This window comes from Lynx rufus, unplaced genomic scaffold, assembly GCF_022079265.1.
Source record: "Lynx rufus isolate CCGP_SWC_20201006 ecotype Redwood Valley unplaced genomic scaffold, mLynRuf1.p SCAF_1, whole genome shotgun sequence".
In the NCBI taxonomy this organism is placed as follows: Eukaryota; Metazoa; Chordata; class Mammalia; order Carnivora; family Felidae; genus Lynx; species Lynx rufus.
This window is the reverse complement of record NW_025814823.1, coordinates 113461925-113488998: the sequence shown is the minus strand read 5'-3', so window position 1 is coordinate 113488998 and position 27074 is coordinate 113461925. Positions and strand designations below refer to the sequence as shown.

General features: G+C 45.2%; 1 protein-coding gene across 1 annotated transcript in view; it reads left to right on the top strand.

Moving 5' to 3' along the window:
• The window catches only part of SPOCK1 (SPARC (osteonectin), cwcv and kazal like domains proteoglycan 1), a 514360-nt gene that overhangs the window by 427488 nt on the left and 59798 nt on the right, over positions 1–27074 (top strand). The window contains exon 5 of the mRNA XM_047085004.1: positions 2558–2672. Coding sequence (XP_046940960.1) covers positions 2558–2672 — 115 coding nt within the window. The remainder of the gene's footprint in view (positions 1–2557; positions 2673–27074) is intronic.

Sequence of the window (27074 nt, the reverse complement as noted above, 5' to 3'; positions counted from 1 at the left end):
TCTGTTGAGAAAATAGTTGGAGAACTGCTCGTCTTAAACAGGATTGTTCCAGAGCACTGGGGCAGTGGAAGGAGGCCGGACTGGCCACAGTAGTCTTCTCTCTAGCCCCGGGCACGTGTTCACAGGCTGCACTATTTGAGAAGAGCTTTCTGACACAGGTGACCCACCTGCCCCCTTCCTGCCTTCCTCTTGGCTTATCTTCTGTCCATCAAGCGGTCAGCAGGCACATCCCACTCCTGTGGGTCTTTTTCTTGTGCTGTATCTCTATGTACACATGACTCCTGCCTCCCTTCACAATCCTGGCCACACGGCTTTATTTTATTTTATTTTATTTTATTTTATTTTATTTTATTTTATTTTATTTCATTTCATTTTATTTTATTTTATTTTAATATAATTTATTGTCAAATTGGCTTCCATACAACACCCAGTGCTCATCCCAACAAGTGCCCTCCTCCATGCCCATCACCCACTTTCCCCTCCCTCCCACCCCCCATCAACCCTCAGTTTATTCTCAGTTTTTAAGAGTCTCTTATGGTTTGCCTCCCTCACTCTCCGTTTGTAACTTTTTTCCCCCTTCCTCTCCCCCATGGTCTTCTGTTAAGTTTCTCAAGGTCCACATATGAGTGAAAACATACATATCTGGCCACATGGCTTTAGAAGGATGTGCTCTCTTTTGCCTTCTCGTTAAGTCTGTTGAAGTTGGAGGTCTGGGCCATGGCCCCCTTTCATGCCGTCCCCACCCCTGCTGCTACCACACTGGGCACGTCCTGGACGCCTAACAAATCTGTACAAAAGGCAGTTGCATCGAGCAGAAGTCATCTCCCTGTCGGCTTGTCTGTTTCTCTCTCTCCACATGGGTAGCCGCTGTGTGGGTGACAGTTGGAGTTACACCGAGTGACTTCAGTGCAATCAGGGCCAGGTTGGAAGCACTCTGGCCCTAAGTCTGTAATCCATACGGCGACCGAGTAGCTCCGCCCTCACCACGAGCCAGTGTTCCTCTGAACTCACATGTGCTGCTTTGCAAAAGCCAGTGGCCTGGTCACAAGTTTGCATTTGTGTTTTCCCTCTTTTCATTCTTTTAAAAGCTTCCCCGTGGCCCCTGGTAAGAACTGTACACAAAGTTGGGTGCTCAGTAAACTTGGCCAGTCTCCTCTTCCTTTGAGCCTCCCCTGGATGGAAACACGGTTCTAGGCCCATAGGCCTTTGCACAAGGCTGATTACACACAGGTCTTGATCCTGAGAATTTTACGGGTGGAAAAGGAATGATGGTCAGACAACTGAGACCGAGGCCGGTAGCGACATGGAGTAACAGTACAGCATGTCTGCTCTCAGAAGCCCATTCCTATGGCAGAAACACTGCTGTGGGACCAGCAAATATGTAGACCTGTAGTCAGACACAGCTTTGAATCCTCCCTTTATGGCTATTGTGAACCTTTATGTGTTATTTAACCTCTCTGAGTCGGTTGCTTATTCCTTAATGTCAGGTGGCTAAAAATGCTATTAAATTGTTGTGCTCTCTTGCACCTGCAAACGTCCTTTCTCGCTTGTGCTCTGAATCAGTTGAGACTTGAGAATAAGAGTGGCAGAAAGAGCAAAACTGGCCGAAAGTGGCCAAAATACTGCCACCGTTGGTGACCAAGGGTTGACAAGAGGAGATTTGGCCTTTGAGCTTCAACAGTGAACCTGAGAATTAAGCGGGCGCCTCCATTCAGTCCCAGGCTAGAGGCAACCACAGGCATCCTCTGGGGGAAAGAGTGTGTGAAACTCAGGTTTGGGATGGTTGAAGTGAAAGCATTCACTCCTCGCTTGCCCCAGACAGGAAGAGGCTGGGCCTCACGTACACCATGCCTATGTGCTCACTAGATGGTTACTCTGCCTTCCTACCCAGGAAGAGCATGTGAGCAGCTGAGAGGGCCTAGGAGTGCTGCACTGGGGCACAGGCACCCTAGGTAGGAGTCAGAAAGTCTGGGGAGGTGGCGTTCTGCTGAAGGGGAGAGTCTTTGTGGACCCTTGGGACGCCAAGACGTCATTTCGGATGAATACTTTTATTATGTTAGCAGTTAAATTTGCATTTACCATGAGTAAAGTAAGCCCTCCAGTGCTCTGTGGTGATTTTGGATATTACCCTACGCATTTGGAAAGACATAAAAGGCCATTTCTTATTTAGCATTGTACGCTGTGAACCTTTACCTGAGATGGCCTCCTCCGTTCTCTTTGTTCCCTGTGAGCCTAACCAGTTGGAGAGGTACTGGCTGTTTCCTAGGGAAGCCAAGTAGTGGTCTGCTTGGTTGTGTTCTTTTTTTTTTTTTTTTTTTTTAATGTTTATTTATTTTGAGAGGGAGAGCGGGGGAGGGGCAGAGTGAGATTGGGATTGGGAGAAAAAGAACCCTAAGCAGACTCTGTGCTGTCAATGCAGAGCCCGACTCGCGGCTCGATCCCACGAACTGTGAGATCGCGACCTGCGCCGAGATAAAGAGTCCGGAGCTTTAACCGACTGAGCCACTCAGGCGCCCCTGGCTGCATTCTTAAAGCCTGTTCTGTCTCTCTTTTGCAGTGCAAGTTGGAGTTCCATGCTTGTTCCACTGGCAAGAGCCTCACCATCCTCTGTGATGGGCCCTGTCCGTGTCTCCCGGAGCCTGAGCCACCTAGACACAAGACAGAAAAGAACGGTGAGTGGGAATTGCAGGAGCTTCCGTGGAAGGAAGTTTTACATGGCCCAGCTGTGCCCTCATGCCAGCAACCTGGCATTTAACACAGCCGTTCGAGCCCACGCGGGGCGCGGCGGACAGACTTGGCAAGTACTATAGCTTGTGCAGGGACTTGGAGCTGAACTGCCTTCAGCTACCGTTAAAAAGAAAACGAAGAGCTTGAGAGTCTTTGAAAATCATTCTCTTAGACCAGGGTATGCACTAGGCTCTTTGAGAGATCAAGTTGGCTCTGGCGTGGGAAGAGCAGGTTTTTTGGCCTCTTCGAACAGGGTCCGCCCTGGGGTGCATCTTGGTCTTCCTTGAACTTTAATCTCTAAGTCCTTTGAACTTCTCAGGGCCAAGTTTCAAACCAGAAACCGTAGAGACATCACAACCGTGGAGAGTCTTTTCCCCCCAAAAGGCATTTCTTTATTAATATGATCTGCTGGGAATGCAGCACAGAGCCAGGGGCACATGAAAGGAGAATACCTCTCCAGGGGCAGCTGATTCTCTTCCATGGCCGAGAGGGGAAGGAAAGGTTGGGCTTATTTGGGTGTTTCAGTGATGGAGAAAGTCAGGCCATCCCAATGGCTGTGGCCCGTTTTCAAGCCTTCCTTGATGAGGCCCGAGATGGAGGTTTGCATTTGCCTTCTGTGGAACTGGGCTTTCTCCCTCGTAGCTCTTGTTGCATGGAAAGTGTTGCACGTTTCTGTATGTGAGTGAGTGAGCGAGTGAGTGAGTGAGTACGCATGCACAGATGCCCCTTCTAAACCATCTTCTGTTGGTAATGGGAGAGGACGATCAGGGTGTGTGTGTGTTTATATGTTCCCCTCTTTGTGGGTCATATTGCCTTTTCCAGGGCACATAGGTGAAGATGTTGGAATGTGCATTTGTTCTTGGTGGCAACCACAGGAATATTGTGTTAAGATGCTCTTTGGTGGGGGCGAGGGGTGCCTGGTTAAGCCTCCAACTCTTGATTTTAGCTCGGGTTATGATCTCATGGTTTTTGAGTTCAAGCCCCACATCGGGCTCTGCACTCACAGTGCAGAGCCTGGTTGGGGTTTTCTCTCTCTCTCTCTCTCTCTCTCTCTTTCTCTCCCTCTCCCTCTCTCTCTCCTCTCTCTCTTCTCTCTCTCCTCTCTCTGTTCTCTCTCTTCTCTCTCTCTTCTCTGTCTTCTCTCTCTCACTCTGTCTCTCCCCACCCCTCCCCTGCACTTGCACACTCTCTCTCTCTCTCTCAAATAAATAAACTTTAAAAAAAAAAAAAAAGAGGCTCTTTGGAAGGTTTGGCTTGGAAGGTGGAGGGAGTTTGAAAACCAGCGCTGTGGTCACCAATAACGTCCGTAAATTCCTCTTGATTACCAAAAGCTGATTGTACTGTGTTTGGGCCTGACTCATTTTTGTAACTGCAACAAGAAATGCTCATTCATATGCATACACCCCCTTGGAATGTGGCCAGAGAACCTAAAACCCTGTGGTGTAAAGCAGCTGCCAAATCCAGAAAATTCACTTCTGTCTAGGGAGTTCTTAATAATCTTAAAAAGTTATAATCGTCTCTGTTATTCCAGTTGGGTTGTTTACTGCTTGTATTTACACTTCTCTTCTGAAGGGAGGAAACCAACCCGAGAAAGTCACCTCCACCATTTTGCCTGTGGTATCTGTACAAGGGGGTGAATTCATCTCTCCTCAGGGTCTCCCAAATCCGCACAGGCTTCCTGATTTGCCATGATGAGGTAACAGACTGGTTTTCTGGGGAGGCTTTGTGGTTCTCCAAATGAAGTACAACACCTCTTTGTTTTCTTTCCTATTTTTTTTTTTTTTTTGAGTGAGCTCTATGCCCGGCATGGGGCTCGAACCCCCTGTTTCTGAGATCAAAGTTGTATGCTCCACTTGACTGAGCCAGCCAGGCACCCCAGTGCGTATTTCTTAATGATGGGCTTGTCACACCTGATTAATTGAGATTCATTCTCAAGTATGACACTCGAGGTCCAGCCTTGCGTGTAGCATGCATTTGTTTGATTATGTAGTGGTAAAAATCAGAACAAAGTCTTACCGCACCTTTGCGAGTAACCGCATTGCCATTAATAGTAAAGAGACTCTGAAAAGAGTATTGTTCACCAATCCCGAAAGGTCAGTGAGAATAAGAAAGCCATTTAAAAATGTTTCAATTGAAAATGTTGGAAAAAGCGTGAACTACTAGGTTAATAGTAAAAGATAAATCAGGAAGAATGAGAAGGGGCTTCAGACACCTATCAGAAATGACGACAATAAAAAGTAATACCAACACTATCCCCAAACAAATAATCCAAATTATATTTCCTCCATCAGTTCTTTTAGTCCTGTGTAATTACTTTTTGTTCCTCTGGCTTTTGGGTCAGCAGTTTGCTTTTATGAAGTCATTTGCCTCTGCCCTGGAAAGAGCCCTGGAACTCAATACTGGCTCTCCACTCACCTGGCAATTGTCTAAGAAATATCACCTTGGAAGCTGGCAGTGATGAGTCTGTTACTTGAAGTATCGATCAAACTTAGTCCAGTTCTTTCTGTGAGGCTTTGAGACCGTCCTCCTTGGTTTAAGACCCATTTTCTAGATGGGTCTTAGTGCGGAGTTTTATATAAGCCTGAGGGGGAAGCAGAAACTACCTGCTGATAAGACTGAATGGCTGTAATTAACTTATTCCATATCCAACAACATCCTCATGGAGGAGAGTATAATGCCCTATCAGGGTATAGTGCTTAACTATTTAATACAGATTTGATTGGTGTTCACCTGGAGGATAAGGACATATTATGGGCAGGGACGGCACTGATAAGCCCCCAGGGTCATTTTGTGTAATGAGACATTTAAATTGATAACATTTTACCTGGACAAAGGCAAGGGAAGACCGACTCTTCCTTTGATTTGACATTTCTTTGCATGAGGCTCTCAGAAGCTGAGGTTGTCGCAGGTGGGATGAAGGGGACAGAGAGGGCGGAAAGGGGAGATCAGAGGTAAAAATGAAGGACACTGACCCCGCAGAAGCCGCAGGCGGTGAGAGTGGCAGCCTCTGGCTTCCTGAGACGCACTGGGGCTCTGCACCGTGTCAGGAGCAGTCTTGTTTCTGGACCTGTTGCCGAAATAACCTTTCGTACGCTCACAAATGGCGGTGTGTCCAAAGTGTGGCGATTAGGGCTGTTGTTGATAACATTTTATGTTTGATGTCATCTCCCTTTTGAACCTTGTTTCTCTGTGGTAACAAAAACAGTCATGTAGTCACTTGTAGATAAATTCTGTTAATTCCCAGTTGTATCTCAGTTGCAGGAAGTAGGGGTTGGGTGAGGGCCTAAGCACTGCTACGTTGCTGGGAAGTGGCTCCTGGTGTTGTCTTTCTCTGGAATCCACCTGCATGGAGTTGTTAACATCTCCAGTTAGTTGGCCAGCCAACTAACTGAAATGCATGCTCCTTGCATCCAAAGAGAGACATTTGCGATCCCAGTATGACCTGTGCTGACCATGCCCATTAGGTCATACGGAGTGCTCTTTCTTCTATGTCCTGCTCTTCTGGATTTACTAGTCCTCACACAGCCCCCTCTCTGGCCCCCTTCAGGGCCCCAGAACACTTGAGGATGTACTTCCATAACCTTTTAGTGTCAAGAGAGATTGATGAGGTTGCTGTCTCAAGCCCTCTGTCCTTGGATCTGCTTGGCGGCCATTTGTATTTTATGCAGAGGATCTTTTCACCAGGCTTGCCCCACATTGGATTTCCAGTTGGTAGGAGAGCCCAGATCCTCTTTGTTGCTCGGAGCTGGTCGCCTGCCTGTGGTTTCATAAGTGCCTCTTCCCTGCCTGGGACCCAGAGTTGGGTTGGAGACGGGGAGACCATTGGGGAGTAGAACCTTTCCTTGGGGCTCACCTGCCTCCACCACTTCTTCTCCTTCCCAAAATGTTGCTTCTTATAGCCCCAGCTTGGATCAACACTGGATGTGAGTGTTGAAGGTGTATGAGGGTGGAATCTGATGCCTTTTCTTGCAAATCTTACAGCACATCTCACAGCACTCTGCTTCTCCCAGCCTTTTGTCTTTTGCATTGCAACATACCCCCTTCTTGCAAATCAGAACTGTATTGTCTCAGCTTTAAATTTTAAGAGCATTTCTAGGAAGGCAAAGCCAAGTGATTATTTGTTCTCTTGATTTTTTTCTGGCATCTCTCCTTGATGTGGTCCCTAAAGACGTTGTAGAGGGTGGAGTTATCCTTGAATATCTCTGAATATTTCCTCTCACACCTCTCAGTGGCCTTGTGACCTTGGACAAGTTACTTAATAAATAGCTTTTTAAAATCTGTCCTCTCTGTTATGCCAGTCCAGCCCATAGATTATAGAGAAATGATTGTCGAGGAGCAGGAGGAGGAGGAGGAAGAGGAGAAAAGAAAGAAAGAAAGAAAGAAAGAGAGAGAGAGAGAGAGAGGAAGGAAGGAAGGAAGGAAGGAAGGAAGGAAGGAAGGAAGGAAGGAAGGAAAAGAAAGAAATTACGAGAAGGAGATGAAACTGAAATACTGTGTTAGGCGTGGATTTCTATGCTTTTTCTAGGAGTCTTCCAGGAAAGATATGAATTTCTCTTGGTATTTTCTAGTACCCAGCACCCAACCCAGTTAGGAAGTCAGTTCTTATATCTGACGTTAACTCTAGTTCTGGGGTTATTTCTGCTGCTTTTTCTTCAACCCTCAGTGAAGGGTATAAGGAATGTGAGATACTTGTTTCTTGATTTCTTTACTGTGGTTGAAAATCTAAGGGGATGGTAGAGGTCTCTTACCATTAAGTCTTTGAGATATATTTAGAAGCCAACTTTTCTCCTGTTCCCAGCCTGAGCCTGTGCCCACCCTGCCTCTGTTCCCTTTTCTCACAGAAACAAAACACATGGCCCTGACCTGGGCTTGTCAGCTTTGCTGCATCTGAAGAAGGGATTTGAGGCTCTGTCCTTGGTGAGGTGAAAATTTTGCAGTTGTAGGGTATAACATCAGGAAAAGATCATGCTTATCTTCTTCCATACTCCGTTGATGGAACCCTTGAGTTCTTGATGGTGCCTTGGGTTTCCCATGAGGACCCGGGGAAGGCCTAAGGGATGGGGCCTCAGATCTCTCCCAGAGTCACTCCGTTTTTACGCTTTAACACATTGCTTTGCCTCTGTAGGGAAAGACTTTGACCACCAGTGAGTGATCCTTGGGCTGGTCCCATTTACCAGAGAGGAGCCTGGAGGCCTAATGCAAGAAAGAAAGTTGCCTGAGGTCAGACATTGGGTAGGGACAGGGCTGTCTCAGGGCCTGAGCCTCTTGATTCCCAGGCTAGTACCTTTATGTCCTGCCACATGTACACCCTTACGGACTCTGCACTCGCAACAGGGTGGAGGCTCTGTAGCTGAGTTTGGTGGGAATTCGATTTAATTTCGCCAGGGTCTCACCTCACTTGCCCACATCTCGAAGTGTCTGCCATCAAGCAGAGAATGTCACTGTGCTTCCCACAACCAGCAATGTCTTGAAGGCGCTTTACAGAATCTCTCCCACTTCTCTCCTCCTCTTTCCCCGGAGGAGGAAGTAGAGAGAACATCCCTGTCTCTCAGCACAGCTCCTTCTTTGCTTCTGTTGGCACACGTTAGCTTTCAGAGAAGGGATATATGGGTCAGCAGGCAACCGGACATTTTGCAGAAGGCTGGGACCCTCATCCCTTCCTGGCCTGAGAGGTGCTGGGAGGTAGGGGCGAGGTGGGGCAAGGGGCAGGGGGCGGGGGCACGATTGGTTCAGGCCGGGAAGGAAAGGGTGCTACAGGTCTTTCCAGCAGGGTGTGCGTGCTAAAGAGGAAATAACAACTTCCCTGCAGCTGAGCTATTTGAAACCGTAGAAAAATAGTCCACAGTGATTTTCTTTTCTCAAATGGTGATTTCAACCCGAGGGCTAGATTCTCGGGGAAAAAAGTCCCGGGTTGACAGACGGTTGTCTAATTCCATTACTTATCACAAGTAGAGTCGGGGAAAAGTATTAAAACGCAAACAGGAGGTGGTGCCACAGAGACGGGATAAAGAGTTCTTCCTGGCTGTAATGTCTCAATGGAAAAATCCTAAAAGAATCCTGCTGCTGCAGAGGCTCCCAGCAAAATGGAGGTTTATCTTTGTATCCAGGAAAGAACATTTTTCTTTAATGCCTATTGTGTGACAGGGTGAAGGCCCAGGGCTTGCAAACTTGCAATTTAAAAGCAGTTTGTATTAACCTCTCCATCCCCATTCAGCTTCATTCACTTCTTAGTGCTACACTGTAGCCAGAAATTAAACATGTAAAGCAACATTTAATTTTTAGGGCCTTGTTATTCTAAATGCCGTGACCTTAAAAGAAAAAAAAGAAAAACTTCAGAATTGAATTGGCAACTGCAAAGAAGAAAAACTTTCTAGTCGGGGCTCTTGGAGTATTGAGTAACTGCTGACTTTGGCTCCAAACTCAGGTTCTTACTTTTCTGCGAGCTCAGCTCTGCAAAAACAGAGGTTCTCCTGGTCATTTGCAAGCCTACTACTAGGCAGCAACTGATTGGAGAGAGATCGAGCCAAAGATACGAAGAGAGAGAAGGGTCACCTGAGGCAGAGGGTGGCTACTGTCGTAACTGGAATCCGGAGAAGGTCTGTGCTACAAATTAACGGCTTTGAAAATTCACGCAAGCAGTACTCTTCTCTTGCCATTACTTGTTTAGTTTATAAATTAATCCATATTCTTCTTTAAAATCTAAATGATACGGCAAAAGTGTCTCAGATTTCCCTTCCATTAGCTTTCTGTTGCCTGCGCTTCTAATTATTTTCAGTACACATATACTAACATACTTTATAAGCCTTACTCGTCCCAAATCAAGATTATGTTCTGCGTAATATTTTGTATCCTGCCCCTTTTTTTGTATCATAGATATGTCTTCATCTAAGTACACACGGATGTGTGTGTGAGGGCGTCTGTCTGTCCCCCTTCATCCTTCCTTCTAGCCGCCCTGCCTGCCCCGCTGCCTGGTACTCCAGATTTAAATATATCATGACTGCTCAGCGTTTCCATTTGATGCCCGTGGGCATATCAAGCTTAACGTCCATAATCAAACCCCTGATCTTTGCCCCACATCTGCTCCTTCCTCCTGCAGTGTGTATCATCTGAATAAATGGTGCCTCCGTATTTTGATTTGCTGAAAAAGAAGATCTTCTTTGTCTCCCACGCTATCATCCTGTTGATTCTGCGTTCTAAGCCTTCTGAATATAGCTGCCACTTTTTTCCTCCACTGCCACTACCCCAGTGGTCTGCGACATCCTCGTCTTTTAGTTTGATTGCTCCCTAATTGATCTCCGGGCCCCTGCCCTCTCTTTCAAATGTAGGAGTTAAACCAGTTCTGTACAATATAAGTCAAATTGTGTAATCCCCTGTTCAAGACCCGCCAGTGACTTCCCATCTTTGTTCAGAGGTAGAGCTAGCATCCTTTCAGTGACTTGCAAGGCCCAATATGATTACTTCCCCTCCTGTGTCTCTGTACCCGTCTTCTGCCGCTGCACCCTCTGCCTGCTGGGCTGTAGGCACGCAGGCCTCCGTGGGGGCCCTCAGGTGACTCCCTGGTGCCCCTGCCTCGGGGCTTCGCACTGCCTGGCCTGTCTTCCCAGACACCTGCACAGCTCGCTCCGTCCGTCGCCCCTATACAGATGTCACCTTCTCAGGAACCCCCTGGAAGTTATTACCCCCTTGCGTCCTTTGTTTTTCTCTGTGCCCTTTATCACCTTCTACCATATTAGATTGACCTCCTTTGTGTATTGTCGTGCGTTGCCCAGCTAGAATGGAAGTTCCACGAGGGCGTTTTGTCTGTATTCTCCATAGTCATTTATCCACTGTTGTGTGTCTCTACCTCATTCTTTTTAGGAGTTGCCCTTTGTATAGATGTACCATAGCTCACAGTGTTTAAAAGAGCAACAACATGATTTATGAGGACAAGAGATAATCTGTATAAGGTGCTGACTATGTGTACTGGGCTAAGCACGTGGTGTGTGTACGTTTCATTCTTCCGGCCAACTAATGTCATCTCTGTTGCTGGTGAGAACGTTTGAGATCTGGGGCATTCAGTACCTTGCCCAAGGCCACATGGCTAATAAATGACAGAGCAGGGATTTGAAGGCTTTTTTAGAACTTGTTCTCTTACACTCCCATCAGACTGTGTTCTTAACCTGAACCGAACGTGCACTGAAAGGGCACAGTCTTCCTTTGGAAAAAGAAAAATAAACATGCACACGTGCAGCTGCACCTTTAAAACTACCCCTCGCCTTGCTTTCTGCGCTCAGAGCGTGCACTCCTTCCCGGAGAGCCCAGCACTCTCTGACGGGCCTTTTCCAAGGTGAGAGAATTAACGTCCTTGCTTGTTTTCTCCTCTTCCTTTCTGCGAGCACACTTAGCTGTCTGAAGTTTATCAAAACGCTGGCACGGGCTCATCGCTCACCACCGTATTATGCTTTTCTGATAGCTGCGAGTTTCCGACCCAGCTCCTTAAAGATAAAAATTCATTTGCAGTCTGTCCCGACGTCGACTGTTTTCCCATCGCCCTGCTATCTATCGAAAAGAAAAGATGGCATTACAATAAAAAAAAAATTGAAATTATAATTGGAAGAAAGCAAGTGGCTGCAATCCCACAAGGCCAGCTTCTTAGGAAAATGTGGGTGGGCCCTTTCCTTCTTAGATCTGAGAGATGTGGTGGGAACCTTGGCCACGTGGGGAGCATGGGAAGGTGTGCCAGCACCCTGACAGGTGTGGGGAGATTGGAGTGAACTCAATTTTAACTACAGAGGTGGAGTTCAAAACCTACAGCTGTTTTGTCCTCCTCCTCATTATTATCTTAATGGTGATGATGGCGATTCTGTGTTGCAAAAGTAAACGTGGCAGTTAGACACAGCGGAAGCAGAAATGTCCCTTTGATGATTTAACCTGCGTAATGTTGAACGATGCCGGCTACAGCGCAGAATAAGCAGTGGGTTGCATACGTGGTTCCAGATATTCACATCGGTTGGGAGTGCAGGAAAATAAACGAAACAACTGCCGAGATCTCTTCAGTCTGAGGAGATGGGGGAGGCGAGAGATAGAAATCCTGGTGGTGTCACGAGGGTCAAAGCGTGTGCTCCTCTCCTAACCGCACAGCAGTAGCCCTGAGGGGCCCTCCTGCTGGACCAGAAGGAGCTTTGCGGCAAGAGCAGAGCAGCCTGCTTACAGCGCCGGGGCAAGTCTCATGATTTCAAGGCCTCCACTGTGCTCCAGGGAGAGGGAACTTCAGAGTCATTTAGGTGAACTTCTGGGAGGTGCAGGACTGGAGTGGATCGGAGGTGATGAGAAGGACCGGGGGGTCCTTGGATGTGAGAATTCTTGCTTTCCGATGTCCCAGTGATGCAGTGGCAGGTTGTGTTGGGGGCTGGTCCCTCATACTGACTATAGCTTTTGTTGTGTGGAAGGATCAGTGCGAGGAACCAGTGTAGCGCTCCTGTTACTTATGTGTCTGGGCATCCCACGAAGGCAGTTCCAAGGGTCTCTTTCCTCCCACGCCAGCCTCGAGACTGTTTTGGCCTCTTGGCCTGGCTATGCGTCGTCTGTGCTCGAGTGTCTTCAAAGGCTCTTTGCAGCAGGTGGAGCGAGGCCAACAAGTGGGGCGGGTCCCACCCCAGCAAGGGATGGGAGTCTCCCCACCTTCTCAAATCACTGGGCAGGGGATACCGATGCTGTGAAACTGGATTTAGAAGTCCGACCAGAGAATTAGTGCAGACAGGAGATTTGATTGGAATGCTGATCATGTACCAATGCACAGGGATAAGAAATACTCCAAAAAATGCCTTACAAGAAATTACTTGAAGCCACATTAAAAAAAAAAAAAAAAAGCCTGTCATTTTACGAGGCTATTAATTCTATGGAACTATTCCCCTGAGAGGCATTACCGAGGCTGAAGAGGTCTGGATCGCTGTCCACACATCTCTCCAGATTTTAGGATTTAGGAGACTCGGTCTTAAACCGGGCTAATCCACAGGGATTGTTCAGAGCCCCAGGACTGTAGTTTTGGGAGGACAGTATCGGGTCCCCCTACTCCATTGGCCTGATCCCAGTCTGTGGCCAAGTTCCTCCACAGTGGGGTTACTGCTGGCTGTCCCCAAGCACCAAGAGCTGGCATCTGCCCTTCCGTTGAGCCTCCCTCCCCTTCCCAGCCTCCCCAGGTATTAAAGGCTGGCTGCTATGGGGTGCCTCACCTGGCAGGCTCCCATCTGTGATGTGCACCTGTCGGTCTGTCCTCTCCCCTGGGGACGTAGGCCCCAGCCTTCCCTACAGACTGCTCAGTGGGCTGGGCACAGTGCATAGGCCACTGCAAGGCATAGGTTGGGCCACACCTTCCATCATTGCGGAAGGAATGAATTGACGGCATGTGTAGACTGTTAGAGTCTTTAAAGCACTTTCACGTGCCTGAAAAAATTGGGTATCATAAGTGAATTTTGTCCCCAAGCCAAAGAGGCAGGCTCAGTGATTCCAAGCTGCCAGTCTGTGGCCTTCCTGGAGTCAGTCATTCTGGGGCTTGGCCTCGGGCTGGAACTTAACTTGTGTGTGTTGCTGGCCCCTCTGGACTGGGAACAGAAGGCAACTTCCAACCCAGCCTCAGGCAAGTCTCCTCTCTCCCTGTGTCCTGCCTTCCTAGCTTAGGAAAAGGGCTCAAGGTGTCTCTGGAAGTAAATATTTTTGCCTGGATGACCGAAGTGTAGTATCTTTTGGAATAGAACATTCTGTTCCTACTTTGCTCAGGCTCTCGTGAGAACACAGAGAACGTTTCTGGGCAGAGGGGGGGAGTATCTGGAGCTAGCAAAAGCTCTCGTTTGGATCGAGAGCTGCCAGTACAAGAATCCTACATATTTCTATGTTGTGAAGTAGCTGGGGTAAATACTGATTACCTCTGTGTCTAGTAGGAAGCTCCAGTTCAGGAAAACGTAGTGAACGAAAATAACACCGATCAGTGACTTCACGTACCTTGCTTCCACAGTCCTCTAAGCCCTATTTAAAATCAAAATTTAAAGCTTAAGGCGCTGTTCTGACAGCTAATCTGTTTTGTTTCGTTTTCTAAAATTGATGAGGGCAGTGATTGAGTTTGGAGGTAGTGATAATGTGCCTTCATCCATCCATCTGGTCATCTTTCTTTGTGTCCGTCTGTCTATCCCTTCATCTGTCCATCCATCCATCCATCAGTCACCCATCCACCATTTATTAAATGGCTACTCTGTGCCCAGGTCCTGTGCTGTCTCTCCCCTAAGTGGGATAACAACTCTTAATATCAATAATAACGTTGTTCGTGTATCTTCATGTGGAACTCACTTATGTCCCAAGGTGACAATTGTCTAGAGCTGGGATGTTTCCTATCTTTTTATGGATTTGGGTTTGTAAGTCTGCTACTCCAAAGGCTTTTTATTGCTTTCTGAGTACTTTGTCATACTTTTGACCCACTGCTATTATAGTCTCAGTGGTCAGAAGGGCTAGACTTCATCTCACGTAGTTGAGACAAGGAAACTAACTTAAAAATATTGAACTGTTACATTTGTAACCATTGATACACTGGCATTGTCTAAGCACTAGATTATGACCTTGAAAGCGGGGACTTTGTCTCACTTATTTGTCATTATATCCCTAGCCTAGGGTCTGTTGAATGAATGAACACAACTAAGTATAAATACAAGTTTGTAAGAGATGTGTTACACATTTCATTGGAGCAGTATTTAAATAAGTAAATATCCAGGTTAAATTGGGTGCCTTTCTACCTGGTGTATGTTATGAGTTACTGATTATCCTACCTAAGGTAGAGACAGACCTACTTCTGGGTTTACTCTGAGACTTCTGATTCAGGTTGGCATGTAAAGTCTCTGGGTCATTTTCCCCAGTCCCTTTTTGTGATAACCACAGCTGAATATTTTGCCCTCAGGAGTCCTGCTGTGTTGTCTCTTTGCCCATGAGCAGTAGTTAGGGGAGAGGTCACAGTCATGGTCACTGGCATACCTACTGCCTTCCCTTTCTTATAGATGGTTGCTTTCCATCAGACCTCCCATGAGTCCTAAACTATGTATCTATAAGTTTGGGTGCCAAGTCGTTCATACTTACTCTGCCCCATTATTTGTCTATCAGGTACAAATGATAGAACTCGCGAGTTGTATACTTGTCGTGTGCTAGAGAAAGCATGGGCTCTGGATGCAGGCAGTCATGAGATTGAAGTCCAGCCCTAGGACTTACTAGCTGTGGCTTTGGGTGGGCTGCTTAGTTTCTCCGAGTCCCCCTTTCCTCATCTGCAAAAGCAAAGTAAATAAGGGCTATTTGCAGAGGTCATTATGAGAGCAAAGTCGATTCGAGGAGATAAGTATGAAAGCAGCTGGTTCTCACAGGTGCTCAAGGAATATCAGTTTTCACTCTTTCATTAGGTTGATTCACACACACACACACACACACACACATACCACCCTGTGCGCGGGAATAACTTGATCTCCTCTTTGTGCAGTTTGGTAACACACTGCCTTTCCCAAAGACTTTGGGGTTCTAGAACGTCTTGCCAACATGTAGCAGGCACTGTTAGCTGTCTTTCCCATTCTCAGTTCTGGTTTTCTTTGAGGGTGAGCGTGTCCAGCATTGTTCCCAAAGTCCCAGTCTCTCCTCAGCTGAGGACCCTTTGAGTCAGTCCTACCAAATTAGACCCCAGTGAAGCCTTCTGGAGGTCACTGAGAAAGTTTTCGCTTTTCATGCACAGCTGTCCCTTTTTCCTGGAGAGGTTTGTGTGATGTTTCAGCAACCATTTTGTGACCACAAGGTGAAAAGCCTGTGGATAAAGTCTACCCGCTGAAAATGACTGAGCAGAAACACAGAAAGAATGTGGGTCCAGGCTGAACTGACATCCTTGCTGCCTATCTCCTAACTTCTTATGTCACAGAGTAAAGTTCCATGAACATATGCCACTGTTAATCAAGTTTTCTGTTACTTGCAGCTAAACACATTTTCTTTTTTTTATGTTTATTTTTGAGAGAGAGAGAGTGCAAGCGAGAGCAAGCCCAAAAACAGAGGAGGGGCAGAGAGAGAGGGAGACACAGAATCCGAAGCACGCTCCAGGCTCCGAGCTGTCAGCACAGAGCCTGACACGGGGCTCGAACCCATGAACTGAGAAATCAGGACCTGAGCCAAAGTCAGACCCTTAACCAACTGAGCCACCAAGGCGCCCCTAAACACATTTTCTAATCAACATAGAACACGTTCCTTTTAAAGACCATTTGCTTCAAGACAGGCAATATTGGCCTGAGGCCAGGAGCTCCCAGGGAGTCAAGGACAATGACATGTTGGTATCTGGGGAAGGGGAGACCTGAGATGGCATCAGGAGCATCACTCAGAGTACAAGGAGATACTCTGAGTGTCTCAGAAGCATTGTAGGCTCCAGCACTAGACGCAGGGGCTTAGGTTGCTTTGTAGTGGGAACATCTGACCTTAAGTGAAGTATGGTCCTGTGTCAGCCGTTCCTCATCCCTTGCAAGGACTACTCGTAGGAAAGCGGAAAGCATATTCCAAGGTGCAAACTAGCCAGGCGTGTTGAGCTGGAACACACTGTCCGTGAAGGTGAGCAGAAGGAACCGCCCAGCTGGAGCAGGCAGCTCTGTGGCCAAAGGGAGTAGACACCTATAGATTTTTTAGTAACCTTAAAAAAAAAAAAAAAACCAAAACTGCTGGGTTATACATTTTTCTTAGCTTTGGGGAAATTCTGAAAAATACAAAGAATAAAGGCTGAAAATTGCCTATGCTCTCCCGAACTCAGTATAATCGTGTACTACTTTAAAATATTTATTATTAGCTTAATACTTAATAATATTTCCATGTCATCAATTATTCTTTTAAAACTTGATTTTTAATGGCTGTGTGGTGTCTGATTCTATAAATGTACTGTAATTTTTATAACTAGTCCTCTATTATTAAGCATTTAGCTTCTCTCTAATTTTTCATTATTACAAACACCGCTTTTGTGAACATCATTGTGTATTAATTTTGCACATATCTTAATTATTTTCGTAAGCTCCGTTCCAAGCAGAATTGCTGGGTACAAGGATATGCAGCTTAAAACTCTTTTGTTGTTACACACTAGCAAAAATTTCTCACGGAAAAAAATATACCATAAGCAATGTCTAAGAATGCTAAGAAGTGAAAAGACACTAACTATAATTTGTTTTAAGTTTATTTCTTTATTTTGAGAGACAGAGCATGAGCGAGGGAGGGGCAGAGAGAGAGGGAGAATCCCAAGCAGGCTCTGTGCTGACAGCACCGACGAGGGGCTCCAACTTGTGAAACTGTGAGATCACAGTTTCTGAGCAGAAATCAAGAGTCAGACGCGTAACCAACTGAGCCATCCAGGCGCCCTGAGACTATAATTTTTAAAATAATTTTTGTACTTTCTTTAGTTAAGATTTGAATGTGCTGTACATAACCCACACTCCGGCGCTCAAATAGCAGCGGTTTAAGCACAAGAGGGTTTACTTCATTTTCCTACAAAACAAGTCAAGTAGTAGGATAATCAGGGCTGGTATGCGAGCATCTGAATCATCAAGGACGCTTTTATCTTGTTACTCTGACAACCTTAGGATGCATCCTCTTGGGCCAGCATGCCTGCTAGAGCACCAGCCATTATACCTGCAATCCATTCAACAGGGAAAAGGGAAGAGCAAATACGGGCACACTACTTTTCTTCTCGCAGACCTCTGTGAATCTGGATGTAATCCTCCTTCCATCTCACTGGCCAACTCAGTCTGCATTTTTTCTGAGTCTCGTTGCACGACCCTACCTGGATGGTGAGGAATATAGACTTTTAAACTAGAAAGCAACAAGCTCTCTAAAAAGCAAAGTTCTTGGTATTAAAGAAAAGCAGAAGAATGGATCTTGGGAGACAATTACCTCACTCTGTCAGAGGTTTATTTATTTATTTATTTTTACTTCTTTGACTATGGTGCAGATTTAACTTTATGTTTTCATCGACACGAAAAAAAAATACAGGCTATTTATAATTCTTCTGTATGAATTCTCTCATATACCCTCTGCTTTCCCTTTTAGGGTCTGAGTCTTTTTCTCAGTAATTTATAAGGGGATTGTTTTACATATTAAGGATATGAATCCATCGTATATATTTCACATTTTTTCCCCCGATTTGTCATTCGCCTTTAATGGTGTTTTCGGATAGACTCAGGTTTTGATGTTCATGCCCAGGCAGGTCTATCATTCTTTTCTTTTGGAGTTTCTGGCTTTGATGTATGCTTAGAAATCTCTCCCCAACTCTGAGGCCAGATAAAAAGTTCAGCTATGTTTTCATTTTGTTCTTTTCATGGTCTGAATTTTTCATGTTTGATGCATTAGGCCAGTGGCATTTGAACAGGAAGAAATAGTTGATACTGTGAGCCAGTGTAGTTAAAGCTTCCTCCAAGCAGCACTCATTCTTACTCTACATAATGCATGCTATTTCCTACTCTCTGTCATTATCCTTCATATTTTAGAAAGCTGTGTTTATAACCCACTCATGGATTGTGACCACGAGTTGAAAAAATACTGTTTTAATCAATCTATAGCTGATTCTGGGGTGCACTATGAGAGAGAGAGTGACGTGTTCTTTTTTTTTTTTCTCTTCTAAATAGCTAGTTTTCGTAATGGTTTTTACTCTGTAATTCATCTTTCCGTGTAACAAGTTACTCTCTTTTCCACAATTTTTATGGCTCTTCTCGCCTGTTCTCCCAGATAATATTAGAAATCATTTTGAAAACTTTCAGAAGATGAGATTTAGATGGAATTTCAAAGTAATTTGAGGCAAGCTGATAACTTTACAGTTAAGTTGTTCCATCTGGAAACACGACTCGTCTCTCTATCCAAATTTCCTCCGGAAATGTCTGCAGTTTCCTTTCATAGAGGCTCCTGTATTTCTCATTACATCTATAGCTGGAGAGTGGATGTTTGGGACTGCTTTTTGTGAATGAAATCTGTTTTCTATTTTTGTTAAAATTATTATTTCTTTCAAATAGGAAGTCTCGACTCTGATGGTTTTTTATTTTATCGTCTTGGATCTTCTATCACAGGCAGTCTCCTCCGGAGATAATGGCCATTTTATCTTCTTTCCCATGTGGGTTTTAAGATAGAGCTGCCATTTATTGATTACTCACTACAGCTAGACATTGTGTATTGTATGTATGTTTCCTTTAACCATTCTGAAGCCCAGTGATAGGTGGTACTCTTCTCTTCACTTTCAAGGTGAGAGAATGGACTTTGGCTCATTGAAATGGCTCAGGGTCACATATCCAGCAAATAAATAGCAGAGCCAAGATCAATCCAACTGAACCCAGATCAATCAACTCCAGAGCCTGGGCTTTAATAAAGCTCTTCATTCCATTAATCACGTGTACGCTAAACTTCTTTTTTTGTGTCTTATTGCTTTGGCTGAAACTTCCAGAATGGAGTAAATGGTGCTGCTTTACCAAGAAACCCGTAGGATAGTGACTTTACGTTTTTCTGGGGCACAAATTTGAATGAGGGCTTGTGAAGGCCTTTGCACAGTTTGTTTCTCTGTGATTGGGTTGGGGAATGCCTCATCTGTCACTAGCACAGAGGCCTCTCACTTCCTTGGGTTCATTACTTTTTGTCATTCTTCGTCCTCAGATCATTATGGACCTTTTTAAAAAAATACTTGGATACTTGGGGAGGGGCGCCTGGGTGGCTCGTCGGTTAAGCGGCCGACTTCGGCTCAGGCCATGATCTCGTGGTCTGTGAGTTCGAGCCCCACGTCAGGCTCTGTGCTGACAGCTCAGAGCCTGGAGCCTGTTTCGGATTCTGTGTCTCCCTCTCTCTCTGACCCTCCCCCGTTCATGCTCTGTCTCTCACTGTCTCAAAAATAAATAAAACATTAAAAAAAAATACTTGGGGTGCCTGGGTAACCCAATTGGTTAAGCGTCCGACTCTTGATTTCAGCTCAGGCCATAATCTCATGGTTCATGGAACTGAGCCCTGCATCAGGCTCTGCACGGACAGTATGGAGCCTGCTTCGATTCTCTATCTCCCCCTCTCTCTGTCTCTTCCCTGTGCTCTCTCTTTCTCTCAGAATAAATAAATAAACATTGAAACAAGTAATAGATCAAATACTTTATTTGAGTAAATGGACACACAATGTTGCATTAGTTTCAGGTATACAACAGAGTGATTCCACAAGTTTATACGTTCCGCTCTGGTCACCAACGGCATAGCTACCCGTCTGTCTCCATACGACACCGTTACAATATCACCGCCTGTGTTCGTTCCTTACATTGTGCCTTTTACTCACGCGACTTACTCATCCTGTAACTGGTAGCCTGTGTCTCCCTCTCCCCTTTATCCGTTTTGCCCATCTTCACACCTTCCCCACCCTCTCCCATCTACCTCCCTACCTCTGGCAACCATCAGTTCTCTTTATTTATAGGACTCATTCTGCTTTTTGTTTATGTATTCATTTGATTTTTTTAGATTCCACATATGAGTGCAATCATATTACCATATAGTATTTGTCTTTCTCTGTCTCATTTATTTTGCTTAGGATAATAGGCTCTAAGTCCATCCGTGCTGTTGTAAATGGCAAGATTTGACTCTTTTATGGCTGCATAGTATTCCATTGTGCGCGCGCGCGCGTGTGTGTGGGAGAGATTTTGTGTGTGTGTGTTCATGCTTGTGTATGTATATATATATACCACATTTTCCTTATTCGTTCATTTATCAATGGATACTTAGGGTGAAGAACCCTTGGATATGTTGGTGGGAATGTAATTTGGTGCAGCAGCTATGGACAGCGACATGGAGGTTCCTCAGAAAATTAAAAGGAGAAATACCCTATGATGCAATAATCCCACTACGGGGTATTCGTCCAAAGAAATTAAGACACAATTCAAAAAGATGTGCATCCCTTTGTTTATTGCAGCATTATTTACCGTAGCCAAGGAAGGGAAGATCACTATGACCCTTTTATTTCCAGAAATTGGTATCCAATAAAATTCTATTTCCTGGACTCATTACTGTAATGTTCTTTTTTTTTTTTTTTTTTTACATAAGCTTTTTATTTTAGAAAAAGTTTTAGATTTACAGAAATACTACAGAGATAGTAGAGTTCCCATAAACCCTGCCCCTACTTTCTCCTTCCATCATCTTACATTGGTGTGGTACATTTGTCACATTTAATGAACCAATATGGATATATTAAATCAGTTAAAGTCCATATTCAGATTACCTTAGTTTTTACCTCATTTCCTTTTTCTGTTCCAGAATCTCACCCATGATACTACGGTATATTTAGTCATTATGTCTCCTGAGGCTTCTGGTTATAACATGTTCTCAGATTTTCCTTGTTTTTGATGACCTTGACAATTGTGAGGTGTATTAGTCAGTTTTTTTTTTCCCCAGAACGTCCATGAGTTGAGGTTTGTTTGATGTTTTTCTCATGATTAGACTGGAGTTACGGGTTTTGGGGAGGAAGACCACTGAGGTACAGTGACATGGTTGTATCACATCAAGGGTGCCTATTATCAGTATGACTTAACACTGTCAATGTGAACCTTGATCACCTGGCTGAGGTGGTATTTTTCAGGTTTCTCTACTGTAATGCTACTCTTTTCCTTCCTTTTCATACTGTCCACTCTGGTGGAAGTCACTGTGCACAGTGAGTGGGCAGTTAATCCTCCATCCCCTTGAGGATGAAGTGTCTCCATAAATTATTTGAAATTCTTCTGCACCAGAGATTTGTTTCTTTGTTCATTCATTCAATCATTTATTTATGGATTCATAAGCATTTATTTTGTACCTGAGGTTACAATCCAATACTAACTATTAAATCAGTCCAATTCTAAGATTTTGTTGTGCAAATTATTGCAGCTTTGGACTTGGGAGCTCCTTCTCTTGGGTCCTTTGTCCCTTTGATATACTCTCATTTTGTTTATTTTATTTACTTATTTTTGGACACTTGTTTACTTTCTGGTGCCACAAGTTGCCTCAGGCTCGTCTATTCCTTATCCCAGCCATTTTGCCAGGTAGCCCTGGTTCCTTTAAATGGAGAATCGTATTAGAAACCAAGATTTGGGCAACTCGGCACTAGGTGTGCTCATTACTACTAGAATGTTGTTTCTCTGCCTTCTCAGCCGACAGGGCAAGGAAATATATGTGTGTATACTGATAAACATATGCATAGATCTGTAAATTCTATAGGAATCCATCCTTATCTATATTAAGCTAAACACGAAATCATAGTGATGTCCTCAACTTGGATCCATGAGCACATGGATCATTCTAGCCCCTTCCCTTGTTTGTCTTTAATTTCCTTCTCCATCAGTGAGAAACTGGGCTCCCAGCATCTGCAATCCGTTTACTTAATTCTTCAGTTCCAATATGCTTGTAGAGTGGTCTCAGGACTGTTAACCCCTACCTCTATGGGAAACGACTCTATCAGTCAGAGCACAGTGCTTATGTCATTTTGCCTTTAGTCTTACAGTCTCCACTTATTTCCAAACTACTCAGGTCAGCACGTTTTGTAATCCATGTAGATTGTGTTTTCACATTTTGCATTTCATCCTAGGGTCTCCCGACTTTGTAAATGATTTTCGAACATTGGCATACATTAAGGTTCCCTTTCTGCTACAGTGTTCTGTGGGTCATGACACATTTATATTGTCATATATCCCCCCTTACAGTATCATGAATAATAGGTTCACCACTCTGAGAAAATTCCTTGTGCTTCACTTTTTAACCACTCCCACTTCCCCACCTCAAATCCCTGAGAACCAATGTACTGTCTCTATGGTTTTGTGTCATAAAAATGGAACCATTCATTATGTAACCTTTTTTTTAAGACCAGTTTTCACTTAGCAATATTCATATAAGATTCAAACATATTTTTGTAGCTTGATATTTGTTCCTCTTTATCAATGCATCGTACCCCGTTGTATAGGTGTTTTCATAATCTATCCATTCACCTACTGAAGGACGTCTTGGTTGTTTCCAGTTTGTGCAATTAGGAATAAAGGTGATACATTTTAATGTAGCTTTTCTGACTGTTGGTATAATATTTCACATTAATTGGGCAGATACCTAGGAGTGCTATTGCTGGATCACATGGTAAGATACTTAGATTTAAAAGACTTTGCCAAACTGTTTTCCTAAGTCACAATACCATTTTGTATTCACACTACCAGTAATGAGAGTGTCTGTTGCTTTGCATCCTTGCCAGCAATTGGTATTGTCAGATTGTTTTGTTTTGTTTTGTTTTGTTTTAATTGTAGACATCCTAATAGGTATGTGGTGCTGTGCCATTGTTTCCATTTGCATTTCCCTAGTGACAGCTGATGTTGAGAATCTCTTCATATGGTTATTTTACCTCTTATTAAATGAGGTATCTGGTCACATCTTTTGTATGTTTTTTAATTGGGCTTTTGGTCTTCCTGTTGTTGAGTTTTAAGGGTATTTCATTTTGGATACACATTCTTTGTCAGATATGTGTTTGCAAATATTTTCTCCCAGGCGGTAGCTTATGTTTTGGTTCCCATAACTGTCATTCACACAGCCGGAGGTTTTAATTTTAATCAAGTCCCACTCATTTTTGTTTTCATGGATTGTGCTTTTGGCATTATTTCAAAAAGTTTATTGCCAAACCCAAGGTCACGTAGATTTTCTCCTCTCTTCTAGAAGTTTTGTAGTTTTGCAATGTATCTATTGGCTTATCACCCATTTTAATTATGTGTTAAAGTATAAGGTCCCCGAGTAGGTTCATTCTTTTTGCATTTTGGCATCTGATAGTTCCAGCACCATTTACTGGAAAGACTATCCTTTCTCCCTTGAACTGAATCTTCTACCTTTGCTCCTTTTGCAAATTCACCTGACTACAGTCGTTTGGGTCTACATCTCAGTCCCCTGTTCTGTTCCATCAGTCGTTTACTTTCTCACCACTATCACACTGTCTTAATGATTGCTGCCTTAGAGTAAATCTTGAAATGTGCTTTGAGCACTCCTACTTTGTGTTTCTTCTTCAGTACTCTAATACTCTCTAAAATTTTGGTCATGTAAAATATTTTTTAAAAAGGGAATATGTTTGGTCCCCAGCCTTTTTGCTTGGAAATGTGCTTCGTCTGGGTCATCCAGTCCTGGCCAAGCACATGGTGGGCCCTCATTTGTCACTCGCTGATTTCCCAGAAGGCCGGTGCAGGGGAAATTCCCTCCGCCAGAGATTGAGGCCAGCAGATGGTCAGGCGTGTTCACCTCAGAGGGCTCTTGTCTCTCAGCATTTCTTACTTGCAGTTCCCAGAAGAAAACTCACTCTTAGCAAAGATCATGAATGTCAAGAGATGGGAAGTTGTTTGCAAAACTGATGGTTCTTAACCAATTTCATTTACTGCTTCTCCCTGGTATCATTCCACCCTACACACTGCCTTTGCAGAAGACTCGAGTTGGAGGATGCAAATTCAGATCACAAACCCTCATCCGCCATCCTTCTGGCTCCCTTACAAAAACCAGAGCATCCTTGCACCAGGTGCCCTCAGCCCCCTGAACAGGTCCCCACACCATCAGCAGATAGGGCTTTGTTAGCCATGGCCCAGAAGGAGGCACAGTCCTGGCATCGGGGCGCTGGGGATGATTTAGGATGTATACCCTCGGCTGCTGGTAAAAAAGTCAAGATTGGAGGTAAACTGGATCTCAGAAACGAGTGAGAATGAGAGCCCTGGCACACCACAGGGAAACAAGAAAAGCGGGTCATGAATTAGTTGTTGCTAAGGCTCCAGCCAGGGTGAACACTTTGACGGGTCGCTTTCAAGCTCTGGGATTGTTCGGTAATTCAGGAGTTGGTTGCTGTCTTGGCCAAGACGTATCCATCCCTCAGGCATTTTGTGGGTCCACATTTGCAGCATGATCTTTCTCACCTGCCTTCCTTTGGTCCCAGATACGCATGTAGGTTGGTTCCAGTATTTGTCTCCTTTCTGCAAGGCGTATACATGCTTAGCGATGAATTTTCTAGCCCAAATGCAGAGCTGGGGCGAGGAGACATATGCCCAGTGTGGATTGGCAGCAGATGGAGCTCATCAGGATACATTAGAACAGTTGTCCAAGCCCTCATGAAGTGCCAGCCTGCTGTTCACACGGTCCTTCCCGCCTCTTTGGATGGCTGGGCGGGCCCACTTCAGCTGGAAGCCAGTCAGTACTGACGGCCCTTTTGCTCCAGGCTCAGAGCCCAGTCTCTGCTGGCACCACTGCCCGGCAGGCCCTGGGCCGCTGCCTGACAGAGACTGAGCAGGGAGACAAATGCAGGAGGAGCGACAGAAACTCAGGTAAAAATCTGGCTGTGCATGACAGCTCCAGATGAACCGTCAGGGAAGCTCCGGAAAAGCCAGCCCTGGCAGACCCAAGCTAGCAGCAGGGTCTATTACTTTTCAAGGCATGTAAGCATTGTGTGAGTTACGTGTGCGGGCGTTTGGTCTTACCCTAACCCGAGGAAGGCCGGCATGGGAGGGAAGCTGTTGCTTAGGTGATGAACCTACCACCTGTACCCTTATGAATGTGCACCGTTGTCCTGGGTGCATGGGAGGCAGGAGCCCGTATTCCCTTTGAGTGGGTTGCTCTTTTCTTCTTGTGCAGGGCCTTCCCAGTGGGGTGGCTCAGCAGGAGCTACCCGCAGTCGAGGGTATACATCCTAAATCATCCCCAGCGCCCCGATGCCAGGACTGTGCCTCCTTCTGGGCCGTGGCTAACAAAGCCCTATCTGCTGATGGTGTGGGCCCTGTTCAGGGGGCTGAGGACACCCGGTGCAAGGATGCTCTGGTTTTTGTAAGGGAGCCAGAAGGATGGCGGATGAGGGTTTGTGATCTGAATTTGCATCCTCCAACTCGAGTCTTCTGCAAAGGCAGTGTGTAGGGTGGAATGATACCAAGGAGAAGCAGTGACTGATGTTCAAGCACCGCACTGGTCATCAGCACGGACAGGCACTGGGGTCCTCAAGGATCCAGATGCATAATTTGTGGGCACGTGCCTCAGGCTTACCCTTGTCCTCCCAGGACTCCCGGTGTGAGCATAGCGTCCCTGTTGCAGAAACCATGGAATGGCAGTGAGACGAGCAGAATGGTGGACTGTTCCGGTTCTACATTCAGACAGACCCGTGTTCAGTTCATAAATCTGCTCATTGGTTGTTGACTTGTAACAAATGCTCGAACTGCTTTGAATTCATATCTTTATTGGAGAATGGGAAACCAATAATGACACCTCCTTCTGGAATTGTTTTAAGGCTTAAGTGTAATCATCACTGTAAAGCACTTGGAATGGGGCCTGGTGTATAACCATAACCTCATAAAAAATGGAAATAAATTCTACCCCCATCGTAGGACTCGAACTCATGACCCCCAAGATCAAGAGTCACATGCTTCACCGAGTGAGCTGCCCAGGTGCCCCACAATAGCCTCATAACAAATGACGTTGTTACCACCACTGTCATCGCTGCCTTTGTCGTCATCATCATCTTCAGGATTATCGGCAGTAGGAAAGCGTATTGAACAACATCCTTCCCATTCTCTATCATAAGAGCTTTGCATTAAATCAAAGTCATAAAACCCTCCTCGATTCCTCCTGTCTGCAGGAATATAGACTTGGACATGCACAGTTTCTGCTCTCATAAAACTCATACCTTCTAGGGGTGAAAATTCATACATTTATGAAATCTCAACAATAATTGTAAAAGTAAGCAATGCCATATGTGGCTATTGATTGCTGAGAAAACCAAAATGTGATTGTAGTTATCTGTGTACAAACAGTCCTGACCCACAAGGTCTTTTCTTGGTTCATACCGCTGTCTGTGTTACAAAGATACGATTTCCATGAAAAGTGGGGTGAGCCCGAGAGGAGGGAGAAGCACACGAGAGCCTCAGCAAAGCTCCTCGCCATTTTTTGGTTTTGGCATGAAGTAGATATTCCTTGCCCCTCTCCTGCCGTCTTTTCTACCTCTTGAATCTCCCCTTTTCCATCCCTCCCTCCTTCACTCTCACACCACCCAGTCAGTTGAAACCCTGACACTCAGCAGATTTCTCAGGGGGAAAAGGAAAGGGGTGGATTATGTCCATTTTGATCTTCCTCTTCCCCGTCCTGCTTCTGCAAGCCCTCTACCTGATTCTTCTCTGCTGGAGTCCCGCATTCTGTATCCAGCGACTTTCCATAGGACCTCAGAGGTGCGGATTTCCCCTGACATGGAGTAGTTGGACATCCAGTGTGGTCCTCCCTGAGTCCTGGAGTTTGTTGATCAGAAGTGCGGATTGAGAGTAGCTGCCTGCCTCGTCTCACCTTCTTATTCGGAAAGGGACAGAGAGAGA